Below are 25,917 nucleotides of genomic sequence, written 5' to 3'. Positions count from 1 at the left end.
ATATTCATAGATAATTCCTTTTTGGTGACCTCCTCAGGTGTCTCCATCACCATGCAAACCTTTCATTGCCCATAGGCAGAGCTGTTAATCTAATAAAGATGTTTGCAGAATGATATGTAATGTAAAATAGACATGTAATTTTTGTTATAAATGTCAGTTATAATTAAACTGATTTTGAGAAACATCTTGGTTTTTCTACCATTGCACAGCATTGCAGACAATGTTGATTATTATAAAGAACAGTAAGAGGAGTCTTTGGTATTTCATCAACCATAAAAAAACCTTAATAAGACATAATTATGAAGAAATCCACTACATTCCCTTGCATTCTGCTGTTTCCTGAAGTGAGTCCCTTGCTGATGGAACTGATTTACAGTCTTCATGCATTCTCCAGCTATGCTAAAATGTGCTTATACATACAAAGTAATCACATGTTTTCTGTTTTTGACATCAGTGACTTGAAAATATTGGGGCAAATTCTGCCCTTGGGTGAGTATATCTAACTTTCATTGAAGCCAATGGGAGCCACAAATGCAACAAGGAGGGCAGGACCAGTGGTGTCTTCAGAATAATCCCTGTCTTTGGCACAGGCGCTGAACCAACTTTTTTTGCCAAGCTATTTACATAAATGGTACTCCTACTCACATTATTAAAAAAGGCAGTAATAGCAGCAGCATCCCATTGTCCCTATATTTATTTAGGCTAAGCTAACTGGGTTTATAAGAAAGAATAATTTGTCTCCAACTTAATACACTTGAGCTCTTCTTCCACTGTGTTTCAGTGGAATCGGCCCTTGATATGTGGATTTCAAAAATGAACCTAGTTAGTGTACATTTAAATTTTGGCCATGACAGTTAGCTTCGGGCTTGTCTACACTTATAGTGCTGCTGTAGCGCTTAGTGAAGACGCTACCTACACCAATGGGAGAGCTTCTCCCATTGGCACAGGTACTCCACCTTCTGGAGAGGCGGTAAAAAAAGTTTCTGGAATAGACCTTGCCTAATTTTATATTTTTTTTACTACTTGAAGTTGACACCAACATGACGAAACTGTGGCATGGCACAATTAAAATTAAGGTATTTAAGAAAAGAAGGGACAAGTTCTAGCTAATAGCAGATATAACTGCTTTCCTGAAGAAAAGTCACCAGCCTTCTAAGGCAGAAATATGAACCAAGAACAATAAAGAAAATATTTTGCTTTTAGTCTGTAATACAGAACAATTCATTCACTGCCACTACCATTTTCCAAACTAATAAATAGCCTTACCAAATGTTGTGAACAGGAACTCTCTTTAAGAGCTTTGCTTTTATTTGTTTCATGTGTTGTTTTAGTGCATTCTGTCATTTTCCATTGCTTAAGCAGGACAGAATTTCAAGCAGTCCAAAAAATTCTATGTACCATCACAGAGAACAACAAACAAGGAAACCTTTACCATAGAGTTTACTTACAACATTAATAGCTGAAACCTTCTCCACTCACCCCCCAAAAACCAACTAAATATACAATTTGTCATGTGCATGTCAGGAATTTGGGGCATTTGTTTTGTTTTCCTCTTTGGGAAATCCGTTGTTAATTTTTGTAAAAGACATAATCTTAGCATCAGAATTGCTGTAAGGCAAAAGAAGAAAGACAGCTTTAAAAAGAACATTGATTTAACTAAAAAGAACAAGGAGTACTTGTGGACCTTAGAAACTAACAAATTTATTTGAGCATAAACTTTCATGGGCTAAAACCCATTTCATCGGACGCATGCAGTGGAAAATACAGTAGGAAGATATATATACACATAGAACATGAAAAAATGGGTGTTCCAATACCAACTATAATGAGACTAATCAATTAAGGTGGGTTATTATCAGCAGGAGAAAAAAAACTTTTGTAGTGATAATCAGGATGGCCCATTTAATTAACTACACCTCTACCCCGATATAACGCGACCCGATATAACGCGGGTTCACATACAATGTGGTAAAGCTCTGACATGCTGCTCTGAGCAGCATGTTAAGGGTGACGGGCCAGCCCGGGGTGAGGGATTGGATAAGGGGCAGAGAGTCTCAGGGGCAGTCAGGGACTCCCCCCCCAAGGGTCTGGGGGGCAGGAGCTGTGGGAGGGCACTTTTGGGGTCCCCACAGTCCCAGAGTGGCCCCGGGATTAGCGGGGGGCCGGGAGCAGCCTGCTCTGCTTCCCTCACTCTGGCCCCAGCCGTGTCACTCGGGGGAGGGGGATTGGGGGAAGGGATCCCCCCCCACACTCACTGGCAGTGGTGGAAGCCCTGCCCCAGTCCGCTCCACTCCGCCAGCTCCCAGCCACAGCGCTCCGCTTCCCGCCGCAGGTGAGTACGGGGGGCGTCCTTTCCCCAACCTCCCCACACTCACCTGCGGTGGGAAGCGGAGCAGCCCAGCCCCAGCCAGCTCCACTCTGCCAGCTCCCAGTCGTGGCGCTCCGCTTCCCGCCGCGGGTGAGTGCAGGACCTTTCCCCAGCCACCCCCCAGCGACACAGCTGGGGCCAGGGCAAGGAAAGCGGAGCGGGCTGGGGCCGCGTCGCTCCGCTTCCCATCGCAGGTGAGTGCAGGGGGGCATCCTTTCCCCAACCTCCCCGCACTGCACACTATGGCCTCACTGTCTTCCACATATCCCTTCCTGCCCCTACCCTGCCATCATTCAACCTACCTAACTCTGGAGGTTTCAAAGGGCCTTGTGTGATGCTGTTATAGAAGCCCTACCCAGTGTCTGTATCAGGGGGATTCTCCCCTGGCCAGCTTTCCCACTCTCCCTCACAGCATGCAGGAGCCAGGGATGAGGAGGGAGGTGTGGGCGGGGGTGAGGAGATGGAATCCCTCCCTTTGTTCCTGAAGCTATTATTGCTAACGTCAGCCAGACAAGTAAACAAAGGGACATATACTGACTCCTACAAAACTAAATATATAGCAAGATATAATAGTGGCCAAATTGACAGCAATGACAAAATGGTTGGGGGGGATGAATTGTAGTCTCAAGTTTCTATTATAAGAAAGAAGAGTTAAAAATGAAAACTATAGTCAATAATTTTCTCTTAAGTCTCAAACCAAAGCCTACTTGAGTCAACGGGATCCTTGCATTTACTTCATGGGCTTTAAGTTGGGCCATAATTGCTTTAATCCAATCCTGAAAGGTAACCAGTGCTCAGGTGCACTGTAGTAACTACAGATGGTTGAGATATTGGGACATTATTCACAAAAAGTTTTCTTTTTTTCAATAAAAAAATGAAATTCAAAATTTTTTGACCAGTTCTACAACTGGTTGGAAAAGGGGATGAATTCTTTGCAAATATTTTGCAAAAAATTGTCCTTTTTTAAGCAAAAACTTTCAGATCTGAACAATTTTGACCAGCTCTAGTTTTAATTGCTTGAAATAAATAAGGATGAAATATGCACACAGCCAGCAATCCAAAGGGTGCGATGGAAGGCTCCCAATACAGCAGAACTGCTGTGGTTCCACAAGGTAGAGGGAAAGCTGCTACAGAACAGTCATACACACTATGCCTGGCAGAGGATAGTTCAGTGCCAACTTTTTGTATACCAACCTGGGCAATAGTACAAAGTTGTGGGCAGCTGGTGCAAGATCCCACATGGAGGTATACAAGGGATGAAGTGCTTCTGCAGGTCTGGGATGGGGGCCTGTCCCCCCCAATCCCTGAATTTCTCCCACATGCAAAACCAATTTCCTGCTAGTCTTCTAAATTTCACCCTCAGTATGTTTCTCGTTTATACAAGAATTAAGTGTGGGCTGCCTTCTTTCACTGCAATTTTAAGATAAAAGTTACACTTCTGGCTAAAAGGTTATTCCAATGTAAGTAATGAAAAATGACAGACTACTGTTTCCAATTCTGGGTATGTTTACAATGTAGTGTCAAAACAAAGAGGCATCTGCAGTTTACATTTAGAAAACTTCAGAAATTTTACTGCAATAATTTTTTTATGTGACTGTTTCAACATATTTTTTGATAAAGCAGAAACTGGATTGTGGTGAATATATGAGCATACCCTAACCATTACTGAATGCTGCTATGAATTAGCAGCTGAGTTATTTGCATTAAGGGATAAATAGCAAAACTCCTCTCTCCTAAATCTCTTCTAATACAAAAATGATTATTCAGATTAGCTCCTATACAGAGATACCATTGTGCCATTTTGTTAGCCATTGTTTCAGCTTCAAGAATATTGTATCTAATTATTAAATTTGACTATTAAGTTTTATAACTTCAATAGTCTAACATATAGGTGATGTGTTTGTATATATGTTATACAGAGTTGTTCAAAGAAAATGTGCATTGCTCCATCTACATTTCTTGATTGCTCAAGCCGAAACAAATTAGCATTCACAGCCTGTATTTCCCTAACAACAGGCTTTCAAGCGACAAATAATTTGTAATTCAAAAAGACTTTTGGTCCATAGATTCTGAACATACAAAACATGTTTGGCACTTAAAAATTCCAAGACCTGTTGAACACAACTTCTTAGTTCACATTTTCTTTACTCCTGTTATGTTCCAGTGTAATGTTATAAAAAGGCTGTGTGATTTGATAGAAGTGGGGATTTTTATTAGAAATTCAGTTCAGAATAGGTTTATTGCTAATATCTGAGGAAATCTTAACCTAAGTTGATCACAAACCCTTACTTTGGCTCCAAATGATGTAATGTCCTTATGGTTTAACAAAAGGGAAAGATCTTGAAAAAATAATTCCATATGCAGGTTTGAAAAATACCAGTTGCCACTGAAGACTTTTGATGTCTGTCTTTACAACTCATTGTAGGTACAGCTATTGTAATATTCTTACTTCAGTAATTAATGCTACAAGTTTCAAGCTGATTTACTCATTATCTACATTCTATATTTCATTGTTAGATAACACTGAATTATTACACTTGACAGCATTCCTTAAAATTAGGCTTTTTCATGGGCATTCCTTAGCAAATACCAATTCACTTGTTAAAAATAAACAATTATAGTTTCTTGTCATTAAAAAAAAAGAAAGAAAGAAAAGGATCACTAAAATGATACTTTATTTCCCTTTTTTGTTATACATCAAAGTAATTTAGTTATTTTTACTATTCTGGTATTTTTAGGATGTAGGAATTCTCTGTACATGTTTTGATGAGGGTAAAATAAGTGTTTTATTGTTGGTTCGCCTGCACTTATTCTACTTTTCTAAGAAGAAAGTTTTGAAGAAACTTCAAAGAAACTTCCAGTAAAAAGGAAAATCAACTCCCACGTCCCATTCCCCCCCCCCCCCCCGCAACACCTGCTTTTCAGTTAAAGATAGGGAAAGGAATAGGGGAAAGAAGATAGGAGGCTAGGACTGGAGACAGGGGAGATTGCGGGGGAAAGAAGGGGATATATGGAAAAGAAATAAGTGAACATTTCAAAGAGGACTAGATCAGAGTGCATTATCAAACTGCTAATACATGTCAGAAAGATCCACATGGATCGTTAGTTCAGCAGGCAAGTGCAGGGTAAATTTACACCAAACTTACACAAACTAAATGTTCATGTAGACAAGCCCTTTAACTGACCCATCTCTTTACTTCTCCAGAATATCATTTACAGCAGTGTAATTCCATTGATTCAATTAAGTTACTTCTGATTTTCAAGGGTATAACTAAGATCACAACCAGACTCTAATCTGGACTTCTAATTTAGGGTCTGATTCTGCTACCACTCAAGTAGGTAGGATGTAGGGTGGCCATATGTCCTTGAAAACCAGGAGTGTCCCCATTTTCGGGGCCTGTTCCATTGTCCCCATCACTGTTTTGTCTCAGCTTTTTTAAACCCCCACAGCTCCCATGAACCCTTATGTGCAGCAAGACAGCACAATGAAAGAATAGTTAGTCAACATTTTCCATGGAAAGGAAACACTGTTTGTGAAAAATATTGTGTTGGAAACTCCACTTTCCATCAAAAAAATGTTTCTGACCAGCCCTAATGGACAATCTCTGTGTGCACACTATGACAGGTGTCATGATTTTTCATTTGAAAAACTGGTCACCTTAAGTCAATACCAAAACCCTAATTGATTTCAACAAGACCAGGCCCCAGGCCCTACATTCTTTCAATAGAAATTGAGACTTGAAAGTTTGGGGATGAGGGAACCTATGCAGCAGGGATGAACCTTTTCACTGTGAAATGTACCTGGTCTCAGAGACTGGAAGAGTTTTTCTGAATCTAATAAATTCTGCCATTTGTGTTCGTAAAAGGGGCAAAAAGGCTTCGTATTAAGTTACAAATGTCCACATCTCTCATTGATCTTTCATTCCTCCCCCTCCCACCCCCGTAGCTACTCTGTCTTCTCTCCTGCAGCTTCCGAGGCACAAGTGACACCTCTTGTTAGCACATCTCAATATGCACAGAGGATGTGGGGAAAAGACTTTGTGGCAAGATTCACACTGATGTACAAACAGAAAGGGCTTGTCTATACTTACCGCGCTGGTTCGGCGGCAGGCAATCGAACTTCTGGGTTCGATTTATCGCGTCTAGTCTGGACGTGATAAATCGAACTCAGAAGTGCTCCCCGTCGACTCCGGTAATCCTGCTCGCCGCGAGGAGTACGCGGAGTCGACGGGGGAGCCTGCCTGCCGGGTCTGGACAGCGGTAAGTTCGAACTAAGGTACGTCGACTTCAGCTACGTTATTCACATAGCTGAAGTTGCGTACCTTAGTTCGATTTGGGGGTTTAGTGTAGACCAAGCCAAAGAAAGTTAGTGTGGATGTGGGGTAAAGCTATAAACAACCTGCACCTGAAACTTCCTGGCTATTCTGGACTCACTGCACTCTTAATACTCAGAATACTGCTATCCCACTGTTTCTACTACTAATGGGTCAGTTATCTAGCATACACAAGGCCAGCTACTCCATACAGTATGTTATGTGATGCTTCCAAGAGTACTCAGGATTGTGAGGCACCTCACTACCACCTGCCCTTAGAGTGAGGAAGTCTTGTTTGTGCCTGCTGTGGATCACTTCCCTGAATCCACCAGCCTCTGGCAAAACAAGCACTCCCTTCCAGGCCTCCCCAGGCCTCACTCTCTCTACACAGGCTAGCGATACACACTCACCAAACCCGGAGTCCTTCAAGCATCCCTCTGAAGTAGTCAGTAGTTCCACTGAACACTTTCAAAACTTTTAGATTCTCTAATCCCAAAGGAAGAGTATATACCAGCTGTGAGGATACCTCCCAGAAGGCTTTATGGAAATATGCTTAGAATGTGTTTTATGCACATAACATATGCCATGTAACATATCTCCATAAAGGTTATGATCTACTGAATGTATTAATCCTATTTGTATGCATGTATAATTTTGTATTCGAAGTTATGAATGTTATGAATGTTGGCTGTGTACTGGCTTGATATCTAAATAACCTTAGTAGAGCATTTGGTCAGTTCCTGGAGAAAGGAATGTTGAAATTAAGTACCTAATCAAGGAACACTTAAAGGACAATGGATCTTGGAATGCTTCAATCCACATAAGAAGTCTACTTGAGGACGTTCAAGGTAGCATGTAAACAATGGATGCTACCTGTAAAAACTGTGAGTCATGCATGGACATGTGACTTGCCCAGGTGACTCCTAAACTCCATCTTGGAGCTGGACTTTGCATAGGAGTGAGGAGGGGGTCTCCACTCACAAGAGAAAGTCTATTTAAGCCCCTGAGAGACCCCTCCATTTTGTCTTCAGCTGGCTAAAGAGAGAGCCTCTCCACCCCCCAGGATACTTGGAAGAAACTGGAACAAAGGGCGGTGACTGCAAGGGGTGTAAGTGATTGCTGGACCCAGGCTAAAAGGACATTAGTCTGTAAAAGGGAGCATTCTGGAACTGGTGAGGATCTTATCTGTATTCAGTTTGATTAGACATAGATTTGCGCGTTTTATTTTATTTTGCTTGGTGCCTTACTTTGTTCTGTCTGTTACTACTTGGAACCACTTAAATCCTACTTTCTGTATTTAATAAAATCACTTTTTACTTATTAATTGACCCAGATTATATATTAATACCAGGGGGAGCAAACAGCTGTGCATATCTCTCTATCAGTGTTATAGAGGGCGAACAATTTATGAGTTTACCCTACATAAGCTTTATACAGGGTAAAACGGATTTATTTGGGTTTAGACCCCATTGAGAGTTGGGCATCTGAATGTTAAAGATAGGAACACTTCTGTGAGCCGTTTTCAGTGAAGCCTGCAGCTTTGGGGCAAGTAATTCAGACCCTGGGTCTTTATTGGAGCAGACGGGAGTGTCTGGCTCAGCAAGACAGGGTGCTGGGGTCCCAAGCTGGCAGGGAAAGCAGGGGTAGAAGTAGTCTTGGCACATCAGGTGGCAGTTCCCAAGAGGGTTTCTGTGATCTAACCCGTCACACCAGCTTTCACAATTCAACTCAGGATCACCACTCTACTTAACACACAGCACTTTAGATAGATAGATGGATAGATAGATCAAGAATAAGTTTATTATCACAGAACTGAGATTCAAGTAATAGAAAGGAATCATATTGGAAAGAAAAAGATACATATAAAACAAAACCATAACATGCTTTCTAAAGCCTAAACTGAACTCACAAGACATTCCTCTATCTCCTGCAAAATACCTTACCACAAATCCTTTTCCCAGCATTCTCAGCAAGGTTGGCTGAGATCCCTCATAGGTTGAAGGATAACTGAGGGTTCAGCCACACCCAGATAGAGTTCCAAAAGTTGTCTTATTCCTAAAGATGATCCCCCTGCTGTTTTTGTTTGTTCCTATAATGTCTACGATCTATTGATTAGCGTTTTGCTCAGGCTGTAAAAGGGTGTCCATTGTGAACCACACAATACTCAATTTGCACATGACCAGCTTCCTCCCTGCCTGACAGTAGTATGTGGATCACCTTTTGGTGACCTGTCTTAATTCACAGACCTAGAGAACATATTTTTAGTATCTATTCACATAACTTTTCACATATTTTCCATACACACATTTTGCAATGATCATGATGACCAATGTGATAGGCTTTCAGTAGAGATCTCACATGTCATTCTTTGGTGAATTAGTATGTAGATACAAGACCCAGAGGATCCTGTAACTCTTATGTGCCCCTGTGTCCTCTGCCAGTTGGTATCAAGAGATCCTTGGGTGACATATTGTTCTTCTTATTGCGGCATGAAGAGCTTGCATTTAGCTAAATTATTTTTTATTTAAACGTTACATAACAACAACAAGAGCAGGCTGTGTGCGATGCCCCACATTCTTACCTACCAATAGTAACACAGGACAGAACTGTCTGGGTATAGGAGACTGGTGGGAGATTCTGTTTTGGAATTAGTTAATTTTCCATGTAAAATACTTTCTGATGAAGAATAGGAAGACTTCAAATCAGTTGCAAATCAGATAATGGTAGACTGTTTTATGAAGTTGTAGGATTTTGAAAAGCCGACAGCAAACACATGAAATATCCTAAATATCCTAACACATTTGGATGTTTGGATATATTCACATTGAAGTACATATTTTACAGCTGTAATTTACTTTGTGCACTAACGAACTGAACTGGTTCATCTCTATTCTTATTTAATTTTTTCCCTTATTTGCTGTATTTTGTCCTCTAGACTATAGATGTTGAGGTTCTTTGCCTATCTTGTGTGAAAAGAGAAAAAATGTCATAGAAGTGGGAAACAACAACAAGAATTTTTAGACTATTTATAGGTATTGAAGGTTATTCTGCAGAAGAAATATACCTCTTTAAAAACATAATTAAACAAAAAAATGTTAAAAGTAAATCAGATTTGTTATGCTTCCAGATCAGTTAATTGTTTTTTTCATGTCTATTATCTGTTTTGATCATATAAACTCATGCTTGTATAAGAAATAAATTTTGACTTGAAAATTAAAGGCTCATTTAAAATCTATATTTCAGTGCAATTCAGAAATTTTCTTTTAGCAAGTGGAAATTGCAACAATAGTTAAGTGAATTATATTACTAATTTTCAACAGACATAGCATCTACTGATAAGTAAATCCATCAGTCAATGAATTGATAGCCAACATTACACACTATTTCATTGCGTAATCTCCTTTATATGCTAATTTCAAAAGCACAATGGCCTCTACAGATGGCTTTTGATGACAATTCTTTTCTTATTGCAACTGTCATAAGAAGTGTTAGAATTGAGCTGGCAGTGATGGAACACCCAGCCAGAGCAGTATTAATTTCAGATAGATTTATAAACAAAGTCATGATGAGTTAACAACAACAAAACCCAAAATCTTATGTGCAAACCAACCTGATCTCCTTCTTTGAGAAGGTAACAGATTTTTTAGACATAGGAAACGCAGTGGATCTAATTTACCTCAATTTCAGTAAGGCATTTGATACGGTTCCACACGGAGAATTATTAGCTAAATTGGAAAAGATGGGGATCAATATGAAAACTGAAAGTGGGTAAGGAACTAGTCAAAGGGGAGACTACAACAGGTCATACTGAAAGGTGAACTGTCAGGCTGGAAGGAGGTTACTAGTGGAGTTCCTCAGGGATTGGTTTTGGGACCAATCTTATTTAATCTTTTTATTTCTGACCTTGGCACAAAACGTGGGAATGTGCTAATAAAGTTCGTGGATGACACGAAGCTGGGAGGTATTGCCAATACAGAGAGGGACTGGGATATCCTACAGGAAGATCTGGATGACTTTGTAAACTGCAGTAATAGTAATAGGATGACATATAATAGTGAAAAGTGCAAGGTCATGCATTTAGGGATTAATAACAAGAATTTTTGTTATAAACTGGGGATGAATCATTTGGAAGTAACAGGGGAGGAGAAGGACCTCGGAGTATTGGTTGATCACAGGATGACTATGAGCTGCCAATGTGATATGGCTGTGAAAAAAGCTGATGCGGTCTTGGGATGCATCAGGCGAGGTATTTCCAGTAGAGATAAGGAGGTGTTAGTACCATTATACAAGGCACTAGTGAGACCTCATCTGGAAAATTGTGTGCAGTTCTGGTCTCCCATGTTTAAGAAGGATGAATTCAAACTGGAACAGGTACAGAGAAGGGCTACTAGGATGATCCGAGGAATGGAAAACCTGTCTTATGAAAACAGACTCAAAGAGCTTGGCTTGTTTAGCCTAACCAAAAGAAGGCTGAGGGGAGATATAATTTCTCTCTATAAATATATCAGAGGGATAAATACCAGGGAGGGAGAGGAATTATTTAAGCTCAGTACCAATGTGGACACAAGAACAAATGGATGTAAACTGTCCATCAGGAAGTTTAGACTTGAAATTAGACTAAGGTTTCTAACCATCAGAGGAGTGAAGTTCTGGAATAGCCTTCCATGGGGAGCAGTGGAGGCAAAAGACATATCTGGCTTCAAGCCTAAGCTTGATAAGTTTATGGAAGGGATAGTATGATGGGATAGCCTAATTTTGGCAATTAACTGATCTTTGATTATTAGAAGTAAATATGCCCAATGGCCTGTGATGGTACACTAGATAGGGTGGGATCTGAGTTACTACAGAGAATTCTTTCCTGGGTGTCTGGCTGGTGAGTCTTGCCCACATGCTCAGGGTTTAGTTGATTGCCATATTTGGGGTTGGGAAGGAATTTTTCTCCAGGGCAGATTGGCAGAGACTCTGGGGGCTTTTCACCTTCCTCTTCAGCGTGGGGCACAGGTCACTTGATGGAGGATTTTCTGCACCTTGAAGACTTTAAACCACAAGTTGAGGACTTCAATAGTTCAGAGATAGGTCAGGGTTTTTTACAGGAGTGGGTGGGTGAGATTCTGTGGCCTGCGTTGTGCAGGTCAGACTAGAAGATCATAATGGTCCCTTCTGACCTTAAAGTCTATGCGTCTATGTGCAATCATTGCTTTTCATACTTACTCAGCACACTGGAGACTTTGGCATGACCATTTTTCAGTCACTACATGAGATCAAGTTTGTTCCAACTTGCTGGATGACACTCATACTGTGGTTTATTTGTCTCTTGCATGTCATTTAACAGGTAAATGAGAGACATATTGCTACAGAAGACCAAGGTAATACGATATAATATTTACAGGTGTCATTCAATATAATAAGAGTAAAATATATGCATAACTATGAACCTGTTCTTGTATCTTTTGTACATTCCACATCCCAAAACAGCAAATAAATACTATACCGTTGACTGCAGAAATTTTCTGAAGGTAATGCCCACCATTAAAAAGTCAACATCTGCTATCAGTTACCACACAGAGGTTTAGGAGATAACGGTGGCGTCCCAGATACTGCCATGTGGTATCTGTCCGCAAGAGCTCACTTTTTATTGTCAGTCACTGTAAGTGTTTCATATGATCATCACAAGGACTATCTATAGAAGATCAGTATGAACTAGTAATTAAATTTAAAATACCACAATAGCAATTATTAGTAGTTGGGGAAATTGCTACTGATCTAATAACTTTGTTTTACATTGTTTTAACTGTATTTATTCCAGTGGAGAGATTTCTTGGTGTGAGAGGAGAATCAAGCCCTTTATCTTTACCTAGCTAAAGTGCTGCAAATGGAGAGCTAAATATAACAAACTTATTTCACACCTGTACTCTATACCAACATAATTTATCTCCCAAAGGAAAGAAGCAAGATCTGTCTCCAAGCTTATTTTATCCAGGGTCTAATTTTAGCCAAGTGAACAGATACAATACATTGTGAAGAACTAATTATTCCACAATTAAACATCATTATATCAGCTATTACTTTATATAAATGATGTCCTAGTTAAAATATCTTTTATGATATTTCAACTAGGACATCATCCTTTTTCCCATATAGTAGAAAGAAATATAATTGACATTACATATATATGTGTGCGTGTGTTAGGATAACTTTCTATATAGAATAGTGGTTCCTCCAACACTGCCTATAGTGGGCCAGATTCACTATTGCATTACTCTAGTTTATAATGCCATAACTCCACTAAAATCAGATATGATTTAGAATGAAAAATGCAGATTTCAATGGTAATTCATAAGTGTAAAACTGGAATAGCAGAATGGTGAATTAGGCCCATTATATGCAATGTTAGAGGAACCCAGATCTATATAGCAAGTTTTTCCAATTGTTTGTTGTACAAATCAAGAATATAAGACCATATTTTTCCAGATAGTCTTCTATTGCCTTCCCTTCTTCCCTGATACATAATATATTAACTTAAACTGTAATTCCCCTGCCCCACCTCACAGACAGCTCACGTGTGCTGTCAAACCTCTGCTGTTTAATCCGCTATATAATTTGAACTATCATCAAACTGGAGATTTTAAAGGGATATGGTCTCTTATGGAAATAACCAAGATTTTTTCATCCTGACCACAGTAAAGCACTCAAGCCATTCAAATCAGGGCTACAACTTCATAGCTGAGCAGCCCTTTAACGAGGACTGAATTTTGTTACTATTATGATCATGCCCATGACATTTGTGCACACTCATTTCATACCTCTCTCCTTTCTCCAATGTGCACAGGACCCTAATAGGTAGTCTTGCATTGGCAGGGACTTTTAGGAGTGACACTGGAAGCAAGATTTGTCTACTTCCACTGGATAGTTTATCCTACAATGACAGCAATTGCACCTAGATTACATTTGTCACTTTAAATCACATCTACATCTCTCTTTTCCAAGTGGACAGCTACTGACAAGTATAACCTTTTCGTTCCATGCATCAGAGCTAAGAAACTCATTGACCCAAGGCTGCCCTCAGGAATGCAATGCCTGCCTCACTGAACACAAATACTTTGCAATTCTGTAGCACAACCAAGGATTTCAATGTGTTTTACAAACTTTGAGGAACCAATCTTAACAAGACCCCTATGAGGTCAGAATGATTCCCATTTTACAGATGAGGAAACTAAGGAACAGGGAGGATAAGCAGCTTGCACTAACAATCAATAGCTGGGCAAGAAATAGAACCCAGATCTCATAACCCTATACAAGATCATTATTATTCCCTCAGGGTAGGGTGACCAGATGTCCCGTTTTTAAAGAGACAGTCCTGTTTTCTTATGTAGGCACCTCTTATATTACACCTCACCCCCATCTTGTTTTTTCACAGTTGCTATCTGGTAACCAGACCTCAGGGTGAAAGTCACTACTGTATGGTGGGATAGCACAAGGTACTATATAGCATTTAAATTCCATGTATGTTTGTAAAACAGTGCTTAAGTGGGACTTAAATGATTATAGATATTGTGCTGTCCCTCTGGCCAATGGTGAATTTCATCCTTGCTGCATAGAGATTTTGATTAGCTGTCATATCCTTCATAAGTCTTTCCAGACGTATCTGTAATCATAAAAAGAACAGGAGTACTTGTGGCACCTTAGAGACTAACAAATTATTTCATTCATTTTTTACAAGGATCGTAATCACTAACTTCTTGTCTATCTTTTCCTCCAGATACACAGGACTGCTTAAAACCATATATGTCTGTATCATTAAGTCAGTGCCTCAAAATGAACTAAGAAGACTAGAGATACATATTTTTGGTTGACTAGTGGTAATTAGCTAGAAAAAATTTACTGAATAGGTTTTTCTCAAGTTGAATTGAACTCTAGTCAATGATTAAATGAGTATGCTCAGCAGTAAAGCCCAGCTAATTGAACTCCAGCAGCAACAGCAGAAGCTATGCTCTGCCTACAAGTAGTCCCTGTGAAGACAGGCTTCCACTTCCACTTAGAGGATAAAGCTTAAATGGCAGTCTCCAGTGCAGAGAAGTGAACTGAGTTAGGTCTAATCTGATTCTCTACATCAGCATTGGTTCCCTGATCTTCCCACTACTCTGGCTAAATGCAACTAAGGAAAAACTGGAGAGTGTGTCCCAGATTAACCCCTGGCGGAATGTGACAGAAAGAGGCCCAATGTTATTTTTAAAAATAATAAATTTCAGGAAATGCACAAGCATTGCCCTGCTGATTGATCAAAACTCCCTTGTCAATCACTACTACAGAGGCCAATTAACTCATTAATCCTATCTGCAAAACTCTTGATTTTTGAAGACTACTAACATAAAAAAGAAACACTGATATTTCCTTGTAGTTCAAGAAATAGCCTATGCACAGTTATTAAAATTAACACAACCTTCTTCCCCAAAGCCCATTTTATCTATTCAGACCCCCCCAATCTAAATTAAGTGCCTCTTCCCTATTGTTTTTTATTTTTCTTTAAAAAAATTTGCATTTCAAAGGAAACAGAAAATCTTGTGTCAGATAAAGAAGACAATAGCTGACAGGTTTTTGCTCATGTTTCACATTTCCTTCCCCTTTCAGCACTCAACATTAAGATACATACTTTAAGTCAGTTTTGCTGATAAAAGCACATCACCCAACCAATATAATGTACGGCAAAAAGAGATGTCTAATCTTTAAGCCATGTTTGCCAGGGCAAAGGCTTCCTTTAAGTATGCCTGGTTGATTTTTTGTGTGTGTGGAAAATTATGTTAGTATTATGCATTTATTTGCATTACCATAACATACAGTGGACTTGGCCACATCAACAGGGCCAGCTCCAGGGTTTTGGCCGCCCCAAGCAGCCAAAAAAAAAAAGCCGCGATCGTAATCTGCGGCGGCAATTCGGCAGAAGGTCCTTCGCTCCAAGCGGGAGTGAGGGACCGTCCGCCAAATTGCCGCCGAATAGCTGGACATGCCGCCCCTCTCCCGAGCGGCCACCCCAAGCACCTGCTTGCCAAGCTGGTGCCTGGAGCCGGCCCTGCACATCAGGGTCCCAATTTACTAGGTGTATAAGCACACAGTAAGAGACAGCCCCTGACCTGAAAAGTTTACAGTATAATTTAAGACAAAGATGCAACAAATTAGTGTAAAATGCAAACAGAGGAGGAGGGTAACAGTGATTAAGCATACTCTCTACCTTGCCGCAGAAAGTGGGGCAATTTGCCAGGCTGAAATGACCTTTCAGTATAGAGGAAATGGTTAAAAAATTAGGAGACGTACTTGAAAGGTTTGACCTTCGGATTTTTATTTTCTCTATTATGTATTTCACTCATACCCTTTTTAGTTTATTTTTAAATATACATGAGATTATATTCTAGCTGATAAATGACTAAGAGATGAGTGAAAAAAACAGGTTCGGGATGTAGAAAAGAGAGGTGAAAACATTATCTAGCATTAAAATAATAATAAGGTATTTCAACGCTTTCTGCACAATGAACTGGTAATTTCAACACTTTCTAAGTTACCGCCCTCAGCCTCTGGCTGAACATTATTAACCATATAAGTCCACCCAAGTTTATCATATATTTTAGAAAACAACCTGTTTTGACAGATCTGACTATAGGCTGCAGAGTCCTGCATTAAAAGGGCCCAGAAGGGAGGGGAGATCATGTTAAGCTTCTAACTTTTTTGGAGGGATGCAGGGGAGGAGTTTATCAAGCATACGTTTTTCCTTAAATAAGTTTTAGGGACTGATATTCTCTCTCTCTCTCTCTCTGTTTTTTCCCCCCTCCCTTTTGTGAGAACCCCTCATTCTTAGAACGAATTCCTCTTTGCAATAATTTGTCATTTCCTTCAAAACCATTCTTTGCAATGTGGTCCTTTGTTAAAGTCAGGCAGAAGAATGCATTTGTTTTTGCAATGAGGCACAAATTACATTTCTCTTTGGCATTCTCTGTGTGGACCACTTCTAGTGGTAAACTGCAGTTTCTGAATACTAATGTGTCTGGGAAATGAAATTATTTGACAACCTTTAATGTTACATTTGGCGCTATAAAAATTAAGCTGTTATTTATACTCACATTCAACTTCTGGAGTAAAACTTAGTTTCTGATGGTACTAAAGTTGATAACAAAGTAGCTTTGGCACATGCTAATTTTCTTACCTCTGCAGATCCATTTATTCTCCTCTTGCTGTGTTTGTGTATGAGACACAGAGAGAGAAATGTAGGTGTATTTACATATGTATTTATGCAGAATCTGAATAGTTTTTCAACAAATTCTAACCTCAGTATAAGATTGCAGACAGTGACCTTACAATCCTTACTCCTGAACCTCTCTTGTTAAACCAATGGGAGTTTTGTCTGAGTAGGCCCCACTGAACTGGGTCCAAACGACTATCCTACTGATTTCAGTCAAGCTGATCGGAGTTTACCAAGCCACTTTTATAACAGAAAAATGTCCTGCTCTTAGTGGTCAGACCATTTGAACTGCTTCTTATGTCCTAAAGTGAAGAAACCCTGCTGCTAATGCCCATATCTGTGCATATAAATCTCTAATCTGTCAGTCTAGTTCCCCATGAATAGTCTATTTAGGCTGGGTTTAAAGCAGTGGGAAGTTGACCTATGCGAGAGAGTTCTCTTGTAAAATGACCGGAGGTCAGTGTTATTATCTCTGTAGGCTACCAATGGTGCATTTGTTCCACCCTATGTATGAGTCATTCATTTATAACAAGCTCCACTGCACTTTGAAAGTGCTGGGAGGGATGGGTATGGAAGCTTATCTCCTGTCAATTGGCTGAAGCATAAGAAGACTCAGAAAGAGATGTTCTCAGTATTTAACTGATCAACTAAAAGATGATTAACTTTGGTATAAATAAATTAAAGACAGACCTTAAACCTGAATACTGGTAACACTATATTATAGATAACCACAATTTCTATTTTGACTGCCACTTTGCTATAGTCCTTTATCTTTTCTATTTGTCATTCTCCTTTAATACAGTAAGATTTTTACTGTCAACAATTCTATTTTTCTTTAATATTTTAAAAACTTATTAAAACAAAAGCTAGTATTAGCAATTAGCTCATAACCCAGCTACAGTATCAAGATGTGTTTTTCGTACCTCAGTCTTTTATCCACTGCATGCATGAAACTCTATAATAAAGCAAGGTTTATCATCAGACAATAAAATAACAATTCAAAGCAAATTCAATTATTTTGTATTGATTTAAGCTAGACATTTCAAAGGAACCTAAAGGGGGTGCATAAATCCAACAGGAGCTAAGCAACTAGCTTCCTTTGGCTTCTTTGAAAATCCAAGTCTTAGCCATTTCAATGGTTTATTACAGTCACTAATTAGTTGCATTAATTGACCTTTGCAAGTGGGTACCAGAATCATAAGCAAACATGTCCTACACCATTCAACATATTTCAATAATACATCTACCTAGTAAATTCATACACAATTATTTATAAATTATAATACTAATATAGTCTTTAAATGTTTGCATGTGCGACACTGTTTAAATGACAATCTTATCAATCTCAGCTAATACCCTAGAGTTGCCTTTCTCTTCTTCCTAACTTATTCCAACTTCCCTGAGGTCTCTTCTATAAAGCCCTTTTGACCTGTTCTCTTTATAGTATGTGGCATTTTTAGATGACGGACTATAAAACAAAAAGAGAATTTAGTTAAGAATTTCTTAATACAAGGGAAAAAGATGTCAAGAGAGATAAAATTATGTGGCATTTTCCTAAAAAGATACAGAACAATGCAACTTGGCGGCTTGACAGTTCTCCCAGGCTCTGTTTACTGTTCTTGCAACATTCACAGTAAATGAGATCCCCAATCAGACAAGGTCAGAGTGTCACATTATCCGAATGCTGGATAAAATATAATGCAGAGTGTGCAAAGTGAATTTGGTACATTAGTACGGTAGAGCTCAAGTTACTGCAGGTACACAGAATGCCAAATAGCAACGGTATTAGGCTCTTATATGCATATTCACTACTTAGGGCACGTCTTCACTGCGGCAGCGCTGTAACGTGGCTTGTGTAGTCACAGCACAGCGCTGGGAGAGTCTCCCAGTGCTCTAAAAAGCCCACCTCCACGAGGGGCGTACCTACCAGCGCTGGGAGCCTGGTTCCCAGTGGTGGTGAACTGTCTATACTGACACGTCACAGCGCCGAAACTTGCTGCGCTCGGGGGCGGGGGAGGTGTTTTTTCACTCCCCTGAGTGAAAAAGTTGCAGCACTGTAAAGTGCCAGTGTAGACAAGCCCTTAGGAAGACCACCAGCCTCAATTTTACATGAAATGAATATGGGTCAGACGACTGTTAGACACATTTATTTACTTTCCCAGTTGTGTGATGTTTACTTTCAAGTCAGATTAACGTGCCAAATGTGAAGTCACTTGCAAAACTGAAACAGTGGGATATAAAAAGGGGCAAAATAGGTCAGAAGGGGTTTGACACCTTAACAGGCTTGTCTTCTAAATGACAGATTTCCCAAACACACTGAGCTTCTTGTTGAGCAAGTGTTACAAGTCTCTTCATTGTCTCTGCCTAAGGTGTTAAACAGCTCAGTGTTGTGTGACAACCTATCATCAGGCACCAAATGTGAGCAATAAAAAAAACTTCACAAGCTTTCTGTAATGGTAGGATAAAACATATTTAAAAGCTTTTGAATAAATTTGCAATTTCATAAAACTACATTAATATAAGTAAGAATTTGTAGAGGTATTTCAATTTTACTTGGGAGAAAATTGGAAGCACACGTAACGTGCCATTTTGTAACCCAGCCCAACAAAGTTTCTTCGTAAAAGGATTTGTCAGGAGTTTAAATTGTGCTGATCTATTCTGATGATCACCATGGTGACTCGTGATCAGAAAAACTTTTGTTTTACAATTAATTGACAAATAAGCCCTTTGCATGTTCTTAGTTCTGCTGTGAATATTTTCTGTGGTAAACAACACGTATATTGTCTTTAATGCACAAACTCAAAATGCAAAATAGTTTCACTAGTGAAACTGTAACTTGTGTTCTAAAATCAGCTACATTCCACAATGGATCAGCAATCTATGCTACATTTTGATCTGCTCCTCCATATCATGCCAAAAGCACAGGTACTTACACAGTCATAAAATATATACAATATGCTTTTTTACTAAACAAAACCCAACTCCCAGCTAGCAGTCATTTTGGTAAACTCAGTGAGGCAGCCATGGATTTAAAGCAGTGGTGGGCAACCTGCAGCCCGCAGGCCACATGCAGCCCGTCAGGGTAATCCGCTGGTGGGCCGCGAGACAGTTTGTTTACATTGACAGCTCCCAGTGCCCACGCGGTTCACTGTTCCCGGCTGGCCGCCGCTTCCCGCAACTCCCATTGGCCGGGAATGGTGAATTGCGGCCACTGGGAGCTGCGGTCGGCCATGCCTGTGGACAGTCAATCTAAACAAAGTGCCTCGCGGCCCACCAGTGGATTACCCTGACAGGCTACAGATTTAAAGGGAATTACAGACTGAACTGTCTGTTCACCCCTAGAAGTTGTCCCTCCTGATTAGCTGAGGGACATCAGTGGACCAGTATGGGGAAGCTTGTATAGCAGATCCACACTGTGTACTTCTTCAGTGAATTAAAGTTCCAAACATCCTCATTTCCCAGCTATTTCAGTCGTGGCCGGAACAGGGCATAACAGCCGATATCAGTTCCCAGCCTGTTAATATGGGAGCTTTCACCAAAAATACAGGCCCAATCCCAACTGCATGCAACTGGCCTTTTCTCACATGAATAAGGACCACTCACTTGAGTAAGGTTTTCAGAATTAGGTTTTAAATTACTTTAAAAATGGGAAGACAAATCGAGAAGACTTTACTATATGAATAATGTTTTCTAAATTCTGATACGCTATATTGTGATGTGGACCAGGTCCGACAATCCTAATTCAATAGGCCAGATCTCTAGGCTTCCTGCCACTCCCTCCACTCTAAAGCCAGAAGGCTGCTGGGAGACAAGCTAGCTCAGATGCAAATTAGAGCAGCCTGAAGCTGCTCTTTCTTGCATCAGCAAATAATAGTTTCCAAGGAGCTGTTCTGCCAGTCACGATTGTACACCATACTTCAACACCACCCACTCTAACCCCTGATAAACCAGAAACTGACCCTGGAATATGCCCTATTCTTGAGAGGGTCCATGAGCCAGCCCTAAGTTACTTTAGGGTTTTTCTATGCTAAGACAATCCTCAGACATGTCTTAAGGCAGCTTTAAGTTCCTTTTTTGCCACAGATGCAGTACAAAGGGTAGTAAGAAGAGCTGAATATCTGAGCCAGTGAGTCTACTTGAGTGATGTCCTATATGATGCCAAAACATTAATACACATGAATAGCTGTTGGAAATGTGTTTTATTATCAACAGTTGTCCAAAAGGAAAATGCTGCATGGATTTCTTCAAAGTACCGTATTTACTTTAACCACTTTCAAATCTATTATATAATAAGCTGTGTAATGCTGGATCCAAGAAATAATGAGTAAATATATCACAGTCTTTCCTTGACCTACTTATTTTAACGATGTCAAGGACTAAATCCTTTCTATCTAATACTTTTGTGGAAGTAGAGCAAGGCCTGACAGGGATTGGAAGGGAATTTAAAATGCAAACAGTCTCTTCTGTTAGCAAGAGTCAGGCTAACTGTAACCCTAATAACGCGAGACTTGTAGAAGCCAGGATTGTGTGAGGCGAGTGGGAAAGAACTGTGTGAGAAGTTGTTGTGTAGATAATATGGAATGTAGACTAGAGTCTAAATAAGTGAGAAACATAAGATATCAGGATGACCCATGTATAAACAAAATGCAGATGTTGCTTATTATTGTCTGTAACAAAAGGTATAAATGCTTGCTGTAATTGTTTACCTGTTGAGAGACCTGTTCAGCTCTCTCCCTCCACGCAATTGCTAGAGATAATAAAGTATTTGATTTGCTGCACCCAACCAAAAGAGTGAGAACTCTGTTTTTCTCCGACACTTTCAAACTGCCATTAACACTAGCAAACATGAAAGTCAGATGACTTCTCCCGCCAATAGTTAATTTGAGTAGGGTAAATATTATAACTTCATGCAGCAGTGCTCTCAACTGTTAATAAAGAGAGAGTAATATTGTCTTGCAATAAAGCAACTGCACATTTTAGTTTTGCTTGTTTCACTTTAACATAAATTGTTAGAAGGTTAAAAAGGTGATAAACATTTATTAGTCTTTTAATCTGTTCTCATTTTAATGTGAAACTCTATACTTTAACGATAGATTAATTTTAAAATGCTGAGTTATGAACATCAAAAGTGACTGAAAGGCTTGGTGAATCTCATGGAAAACTTTCAATTTTTCAAAGTTTTTTTTTTTTCTTTTTCTTCATTCATATATTATTAAGAGTATTTGCATGGAAGATTTAATCTGCTCAGCTAGGTCTGTGCTACCAGAAACCCTAACCTTCTATTTGTGACATCACAATTTTCATATGAGATGATTATTATTACACAGAGAGGATGATGATTTCAGATGGAGGAATATACAGCAGGAATAGATAAACTCTTAGGAAACATAATACTTTTGTCACACAGATGTCCTTAGTAATAAATAATGAAAGAGGGAAACAACCTGGCTAACTAATATATGGGCAGAACGGTTCCCCCAAAAAATGTTGAAGGTTTTCTCTATGGATCCAGCTGTTCTTTAAAAAAATACTTGGTGAGTCTATGATTTTCTGAGGTAACTATGATGGGCTGGGTATTGTTTTCGTTGATATAAAGAGTTATTTGTCAGTTGTCTTTCTGTCAATGCATCTTTTCCAGCTGCAACTTCTGACCCTGCCTAAAGTCTAAAAAAAAAGATTCTTACCTGCCACCCAGTGAGTGAATAATGAAACATACAGATATCAGTCAGAAGAATGGTCCAGAACCAAACAAAAATTAACAACCGTAACCAGGCCGAGCCCTTCCTGCTGGGTCTAACCAAACCTTCCCTCAGTGCTCTTGCCACCCAGAAGCAAGTATGGTTAGTTTTTATATGAACAGTGACTGAGTGAACCAGTTTTGTTTTTTAGAAGTAATGATACAAGGATATGTTTTATACTCCATCGTGTTTTCTCAGGCTCTATGGAGACAGTTCTAGCAGTCCTGATGTTGGTAAGTGTGCAGCAGCACACACCCCTTTGTCAGTAGGGCCTGGCTTCAGTCATTTGTAAGTAGGCAAATAAGTTGCATGCAGTGAACATACCAACACTGGTACAAGTGGCAGCCATTATCTAATCATTATCACAGTTATTATTGATTATTAGTTAGGCTCTAATGATGTGTTTGCAAATATGTAAGATAGAAAGAAAACTCAGCTCCCTTCTTCAGCAACTTATAGTCAAAACACTCAAGAGACAATGGGAAGCTTTAAACAATCTTCAGATATGGGGAATTCTCAGTCATGCAGTGCCTGCCTTTCTGAACTTCTTTTAGGGACTGATCCTGCAATCCTAGTTCTGGATAAACTCCTCTTATTTTTAAAGGGTGCAATCTGTCCCCAGTTTGTTTTTTAATTTCAGTTGTTATTTCTGAGGTTATATCTACACTATAAAACATATGCTGGCATAGCCCCTTAGTGCAGCTGCAGTCTACAAAGGAATCTTTTGTTAGAGTAAGGACACCCTCTCCCCGAACAACATTAGCTACATCGAACAAAAACTCTCTCTTCCATTGGCATAGCTGTATCTATACTGGGGGTTTTGTTGGCATAGATCTGTTGGTCAGGTGTGTGTTTTTTTTCACACCCCTGACTGACACTGTTATGCCAACATCACTTTTAAGTGTAGACCAAGCCTTTGTCTTCTGTTGGTGGTAGCCATTTAATTTTCTGACTTATTGTATAAGACACAGTAAGGTAGCTGTATGGTAGCTTGAGCCAGACATTCGAATGCAGAAACAACCAGCAGAGCAGAAGATGGAAGTACCTATGTCCACTATTATCCACACCTTGCAGTTGTAGGAAGTTGTCTGTATACTATGATCCATTTCATCTGATCATCACAAATGATCCCTGCTTAACCCCACCAGACTCCTGGCAATATGCTCTGCCTGGGAAATTTCTTAAGAACATAAGAATGGCCATACTAGGTCAGACCAAAGGTCCATCTAGCCCAGTACCCTGTCTTCCAACAGTGGCCAATGCCAGGTGCCCCAGAGGGAATGAACAGAACAGGTAATCATCAAGTGATCCATACCCTGTTGCCCACTCCCAGCTTCTAGCAAACAGAGGCTAGGGACACCATCCCTGTCTATCCTGGCTAATAGCCATTGATGGATCTATCCTCCATGAATTTATCTAGTTCTTTTTTGAACCCTGTTATAGTCTTGGCCTTCACAACATCCTCTGGCAAGGAGTTCCATAGGCTGACTGTCTGAAAAAATACTTCCTTTTGTTTGTTTTAAACCAGCTGCCTATTAATTTCATTTGGTGACCCCTAGTTCTTGTGTTATGAGAAGGAGTAAATAACCCTTCCTTATTTACTTTCTCCACACCAGTCATGATTTCATAGACCTCTATCATATCCCCCCTTAGTCGTCTCTTTTCTTCCCAGCCCCAGGTGTGGCAATATGTTCAGCCCTAAGCATATGATTAAGTATCACAATAGTTAAGTGGCTAATCTCATGTATGATCAGAGGCACCAGTGGTGTAGCAGTATTGATGTATAGATATCAAGTAGTAGTCACTTGTTTTCTTTAATTCCAGAAAGGTGGATCTTGCCCGTACCTCCTAGAACTGAAGATTCCATATGTTGAGAATGTCCAAAAAGCAATGTATTTAGCCTAAACATTAAATAAATACATATATAACAATCCAATAAATGTCAATGGGCCAGATTCTCCACCGAATTGCACCTTGTGTGATAATTTATCTTGTGCAAAGTGGACGTAGTGCAATAGCAAATCAGAACTCTCATTCGAAATTCAGGGATACCATTTCACATCCATTTTGCACAAGTTTTAATGGCTATGCAATGCTGAAGACTGGAAAAACTGACCCAAAATGTTCTCCTGTTATTGCTTTAGCTCCATACCTAAGTCTTTATGATCCATTTTTGGTTACTTATACACAGCAGGGAGATTATCCAGTGGTTACTTTTTTCCTGCCTCTGTTGGTTTAAGTGCTTCAGGCTGCTGTGATAGGTAAAAACTTATGATTAGATTAATAACAAAAAATGCCTGTTTGTAATGCAGATGGTGAGAATCTTAGTAAGGAAGAACTGCTCAGGAAGATCAGCTTTCAGATCTAATAACCTTGGTCTATATCATGCTGTTGATTTTAAGCAGAACTCTTCCATGAAGCCCAATCAGCAGATCTGCTTAGAATCGGTGGTGTGATATGGGCCTTTGACGATGCATCTCTCAGAATCACCTCTTTTTTTGGTGGTGCTTTACTAAATTAATGTGGTAATAGTCATTATAGACAAAATCCTGCATTTTTTACTTAGGGATGGACTTTGCTTCACATCTGTGCAGGTGTGTAGGGGGAAGGACAAGGAGTGTCCCTGTTCTTTGCCACCAGAATTGAGCAGAATCACAGTTTCCACACTCAGTTGAGTACAAGGACAGAGCAGAGTTAGTTGAACTAGGCACCTGAAAAAGGAGAGAGAGGATATCGGGCAACTGTCCCCCAACCTCTACATCAGCCAGTTGTGCTTGTTAGCTGGAGTGGGGAGTGCAACTTCACTCTCATAAGCTGTAGCCCCAGTCTTCTGTGTGCCTGAGAACTCCTAAAGACACTGAGTACTTGTGGCACCTTAGAGACTAACAAATTTATTAGAGCATAAGCTTTCGTGGACTACAGCCCACTTCTTCGGATGCATATAGAATGGAACATATAATGAGGAGATATATATACACACATACAGAGAGCATAAACAGGTGGGAGTTGTCTTACCAACTCTGAGAGGCCAATTAATTAAGAGAGAAAAAAAAACTTTTGAAGTGATAATCAAGCTAGCCGAGTACAGACAGTGTGATAAGAAGTGTGAGAGTACTTACAAGGGGAGATAGAGTCAATGTTTGTAATGGCTCAGCCATTCCCAGTCCTTATTCAAACCGGAGTTGATTGTGTCTAGTTTGCATATCAATTCTAGAATGATGGGAATGGCTGAGCCATTACAAACATTGACTCTATCTCCCCTTGTAAGTA

The 25,917-nt window shown here is 39.7% G+C and overlaps 1 protein-coding gene across 4 annotated transcripts in view; it reads right to left on the bottom strand.

Moving 5' to 3' along the window:
- Positions 1–25,917, bottom strand: part of ANOS1 (anosmin 1) — a 190,975-nt gene that overhangs the window by 109,169 nt on the left and 55,889 nt on the right. For 2 of the 4 annotated variants that reach the window (XM_054008140.1, XM_054008166.1), the window contains exons 3-4: positions 17,833–17,864; positions 16,874–16,901 (exon numbers count right to left, since the gene is read on the bottom strand). The exons of the other annotated variants lie outside the window; for them this stretch is intronic. In XM_054008140.1, coding sequence (XP_053864115.1) covers positions 16,874–16,901; positions 17,833–17,864 — 60 coding nt within the window. The remainder of the gene's footprint in view (positions 1–16,873; positions 16,902–17,832; positions 17,865–25,917) is intronic. 4 annotated transcript variants of the gene reach the window in all.

The sequence above is a fragment of the Malaclemys terrapin genome, chromosome 1 (assembly GCF_027887155.1).
Source record: "Malaclemys terrapin pileata isolate rMalTer1 chromosome 1, rMalTer1.hap1, whole genome shotgun sequence".
Classification (NCBI taxonomy): Eukaryota; Metazoa; Chordata; order Testudines; family Emydidae; genus Malaclemys; species Malaclemys terrapin.
This window is presented reverse-complemented; position numbering and strand designations above follow the sequence as displayed.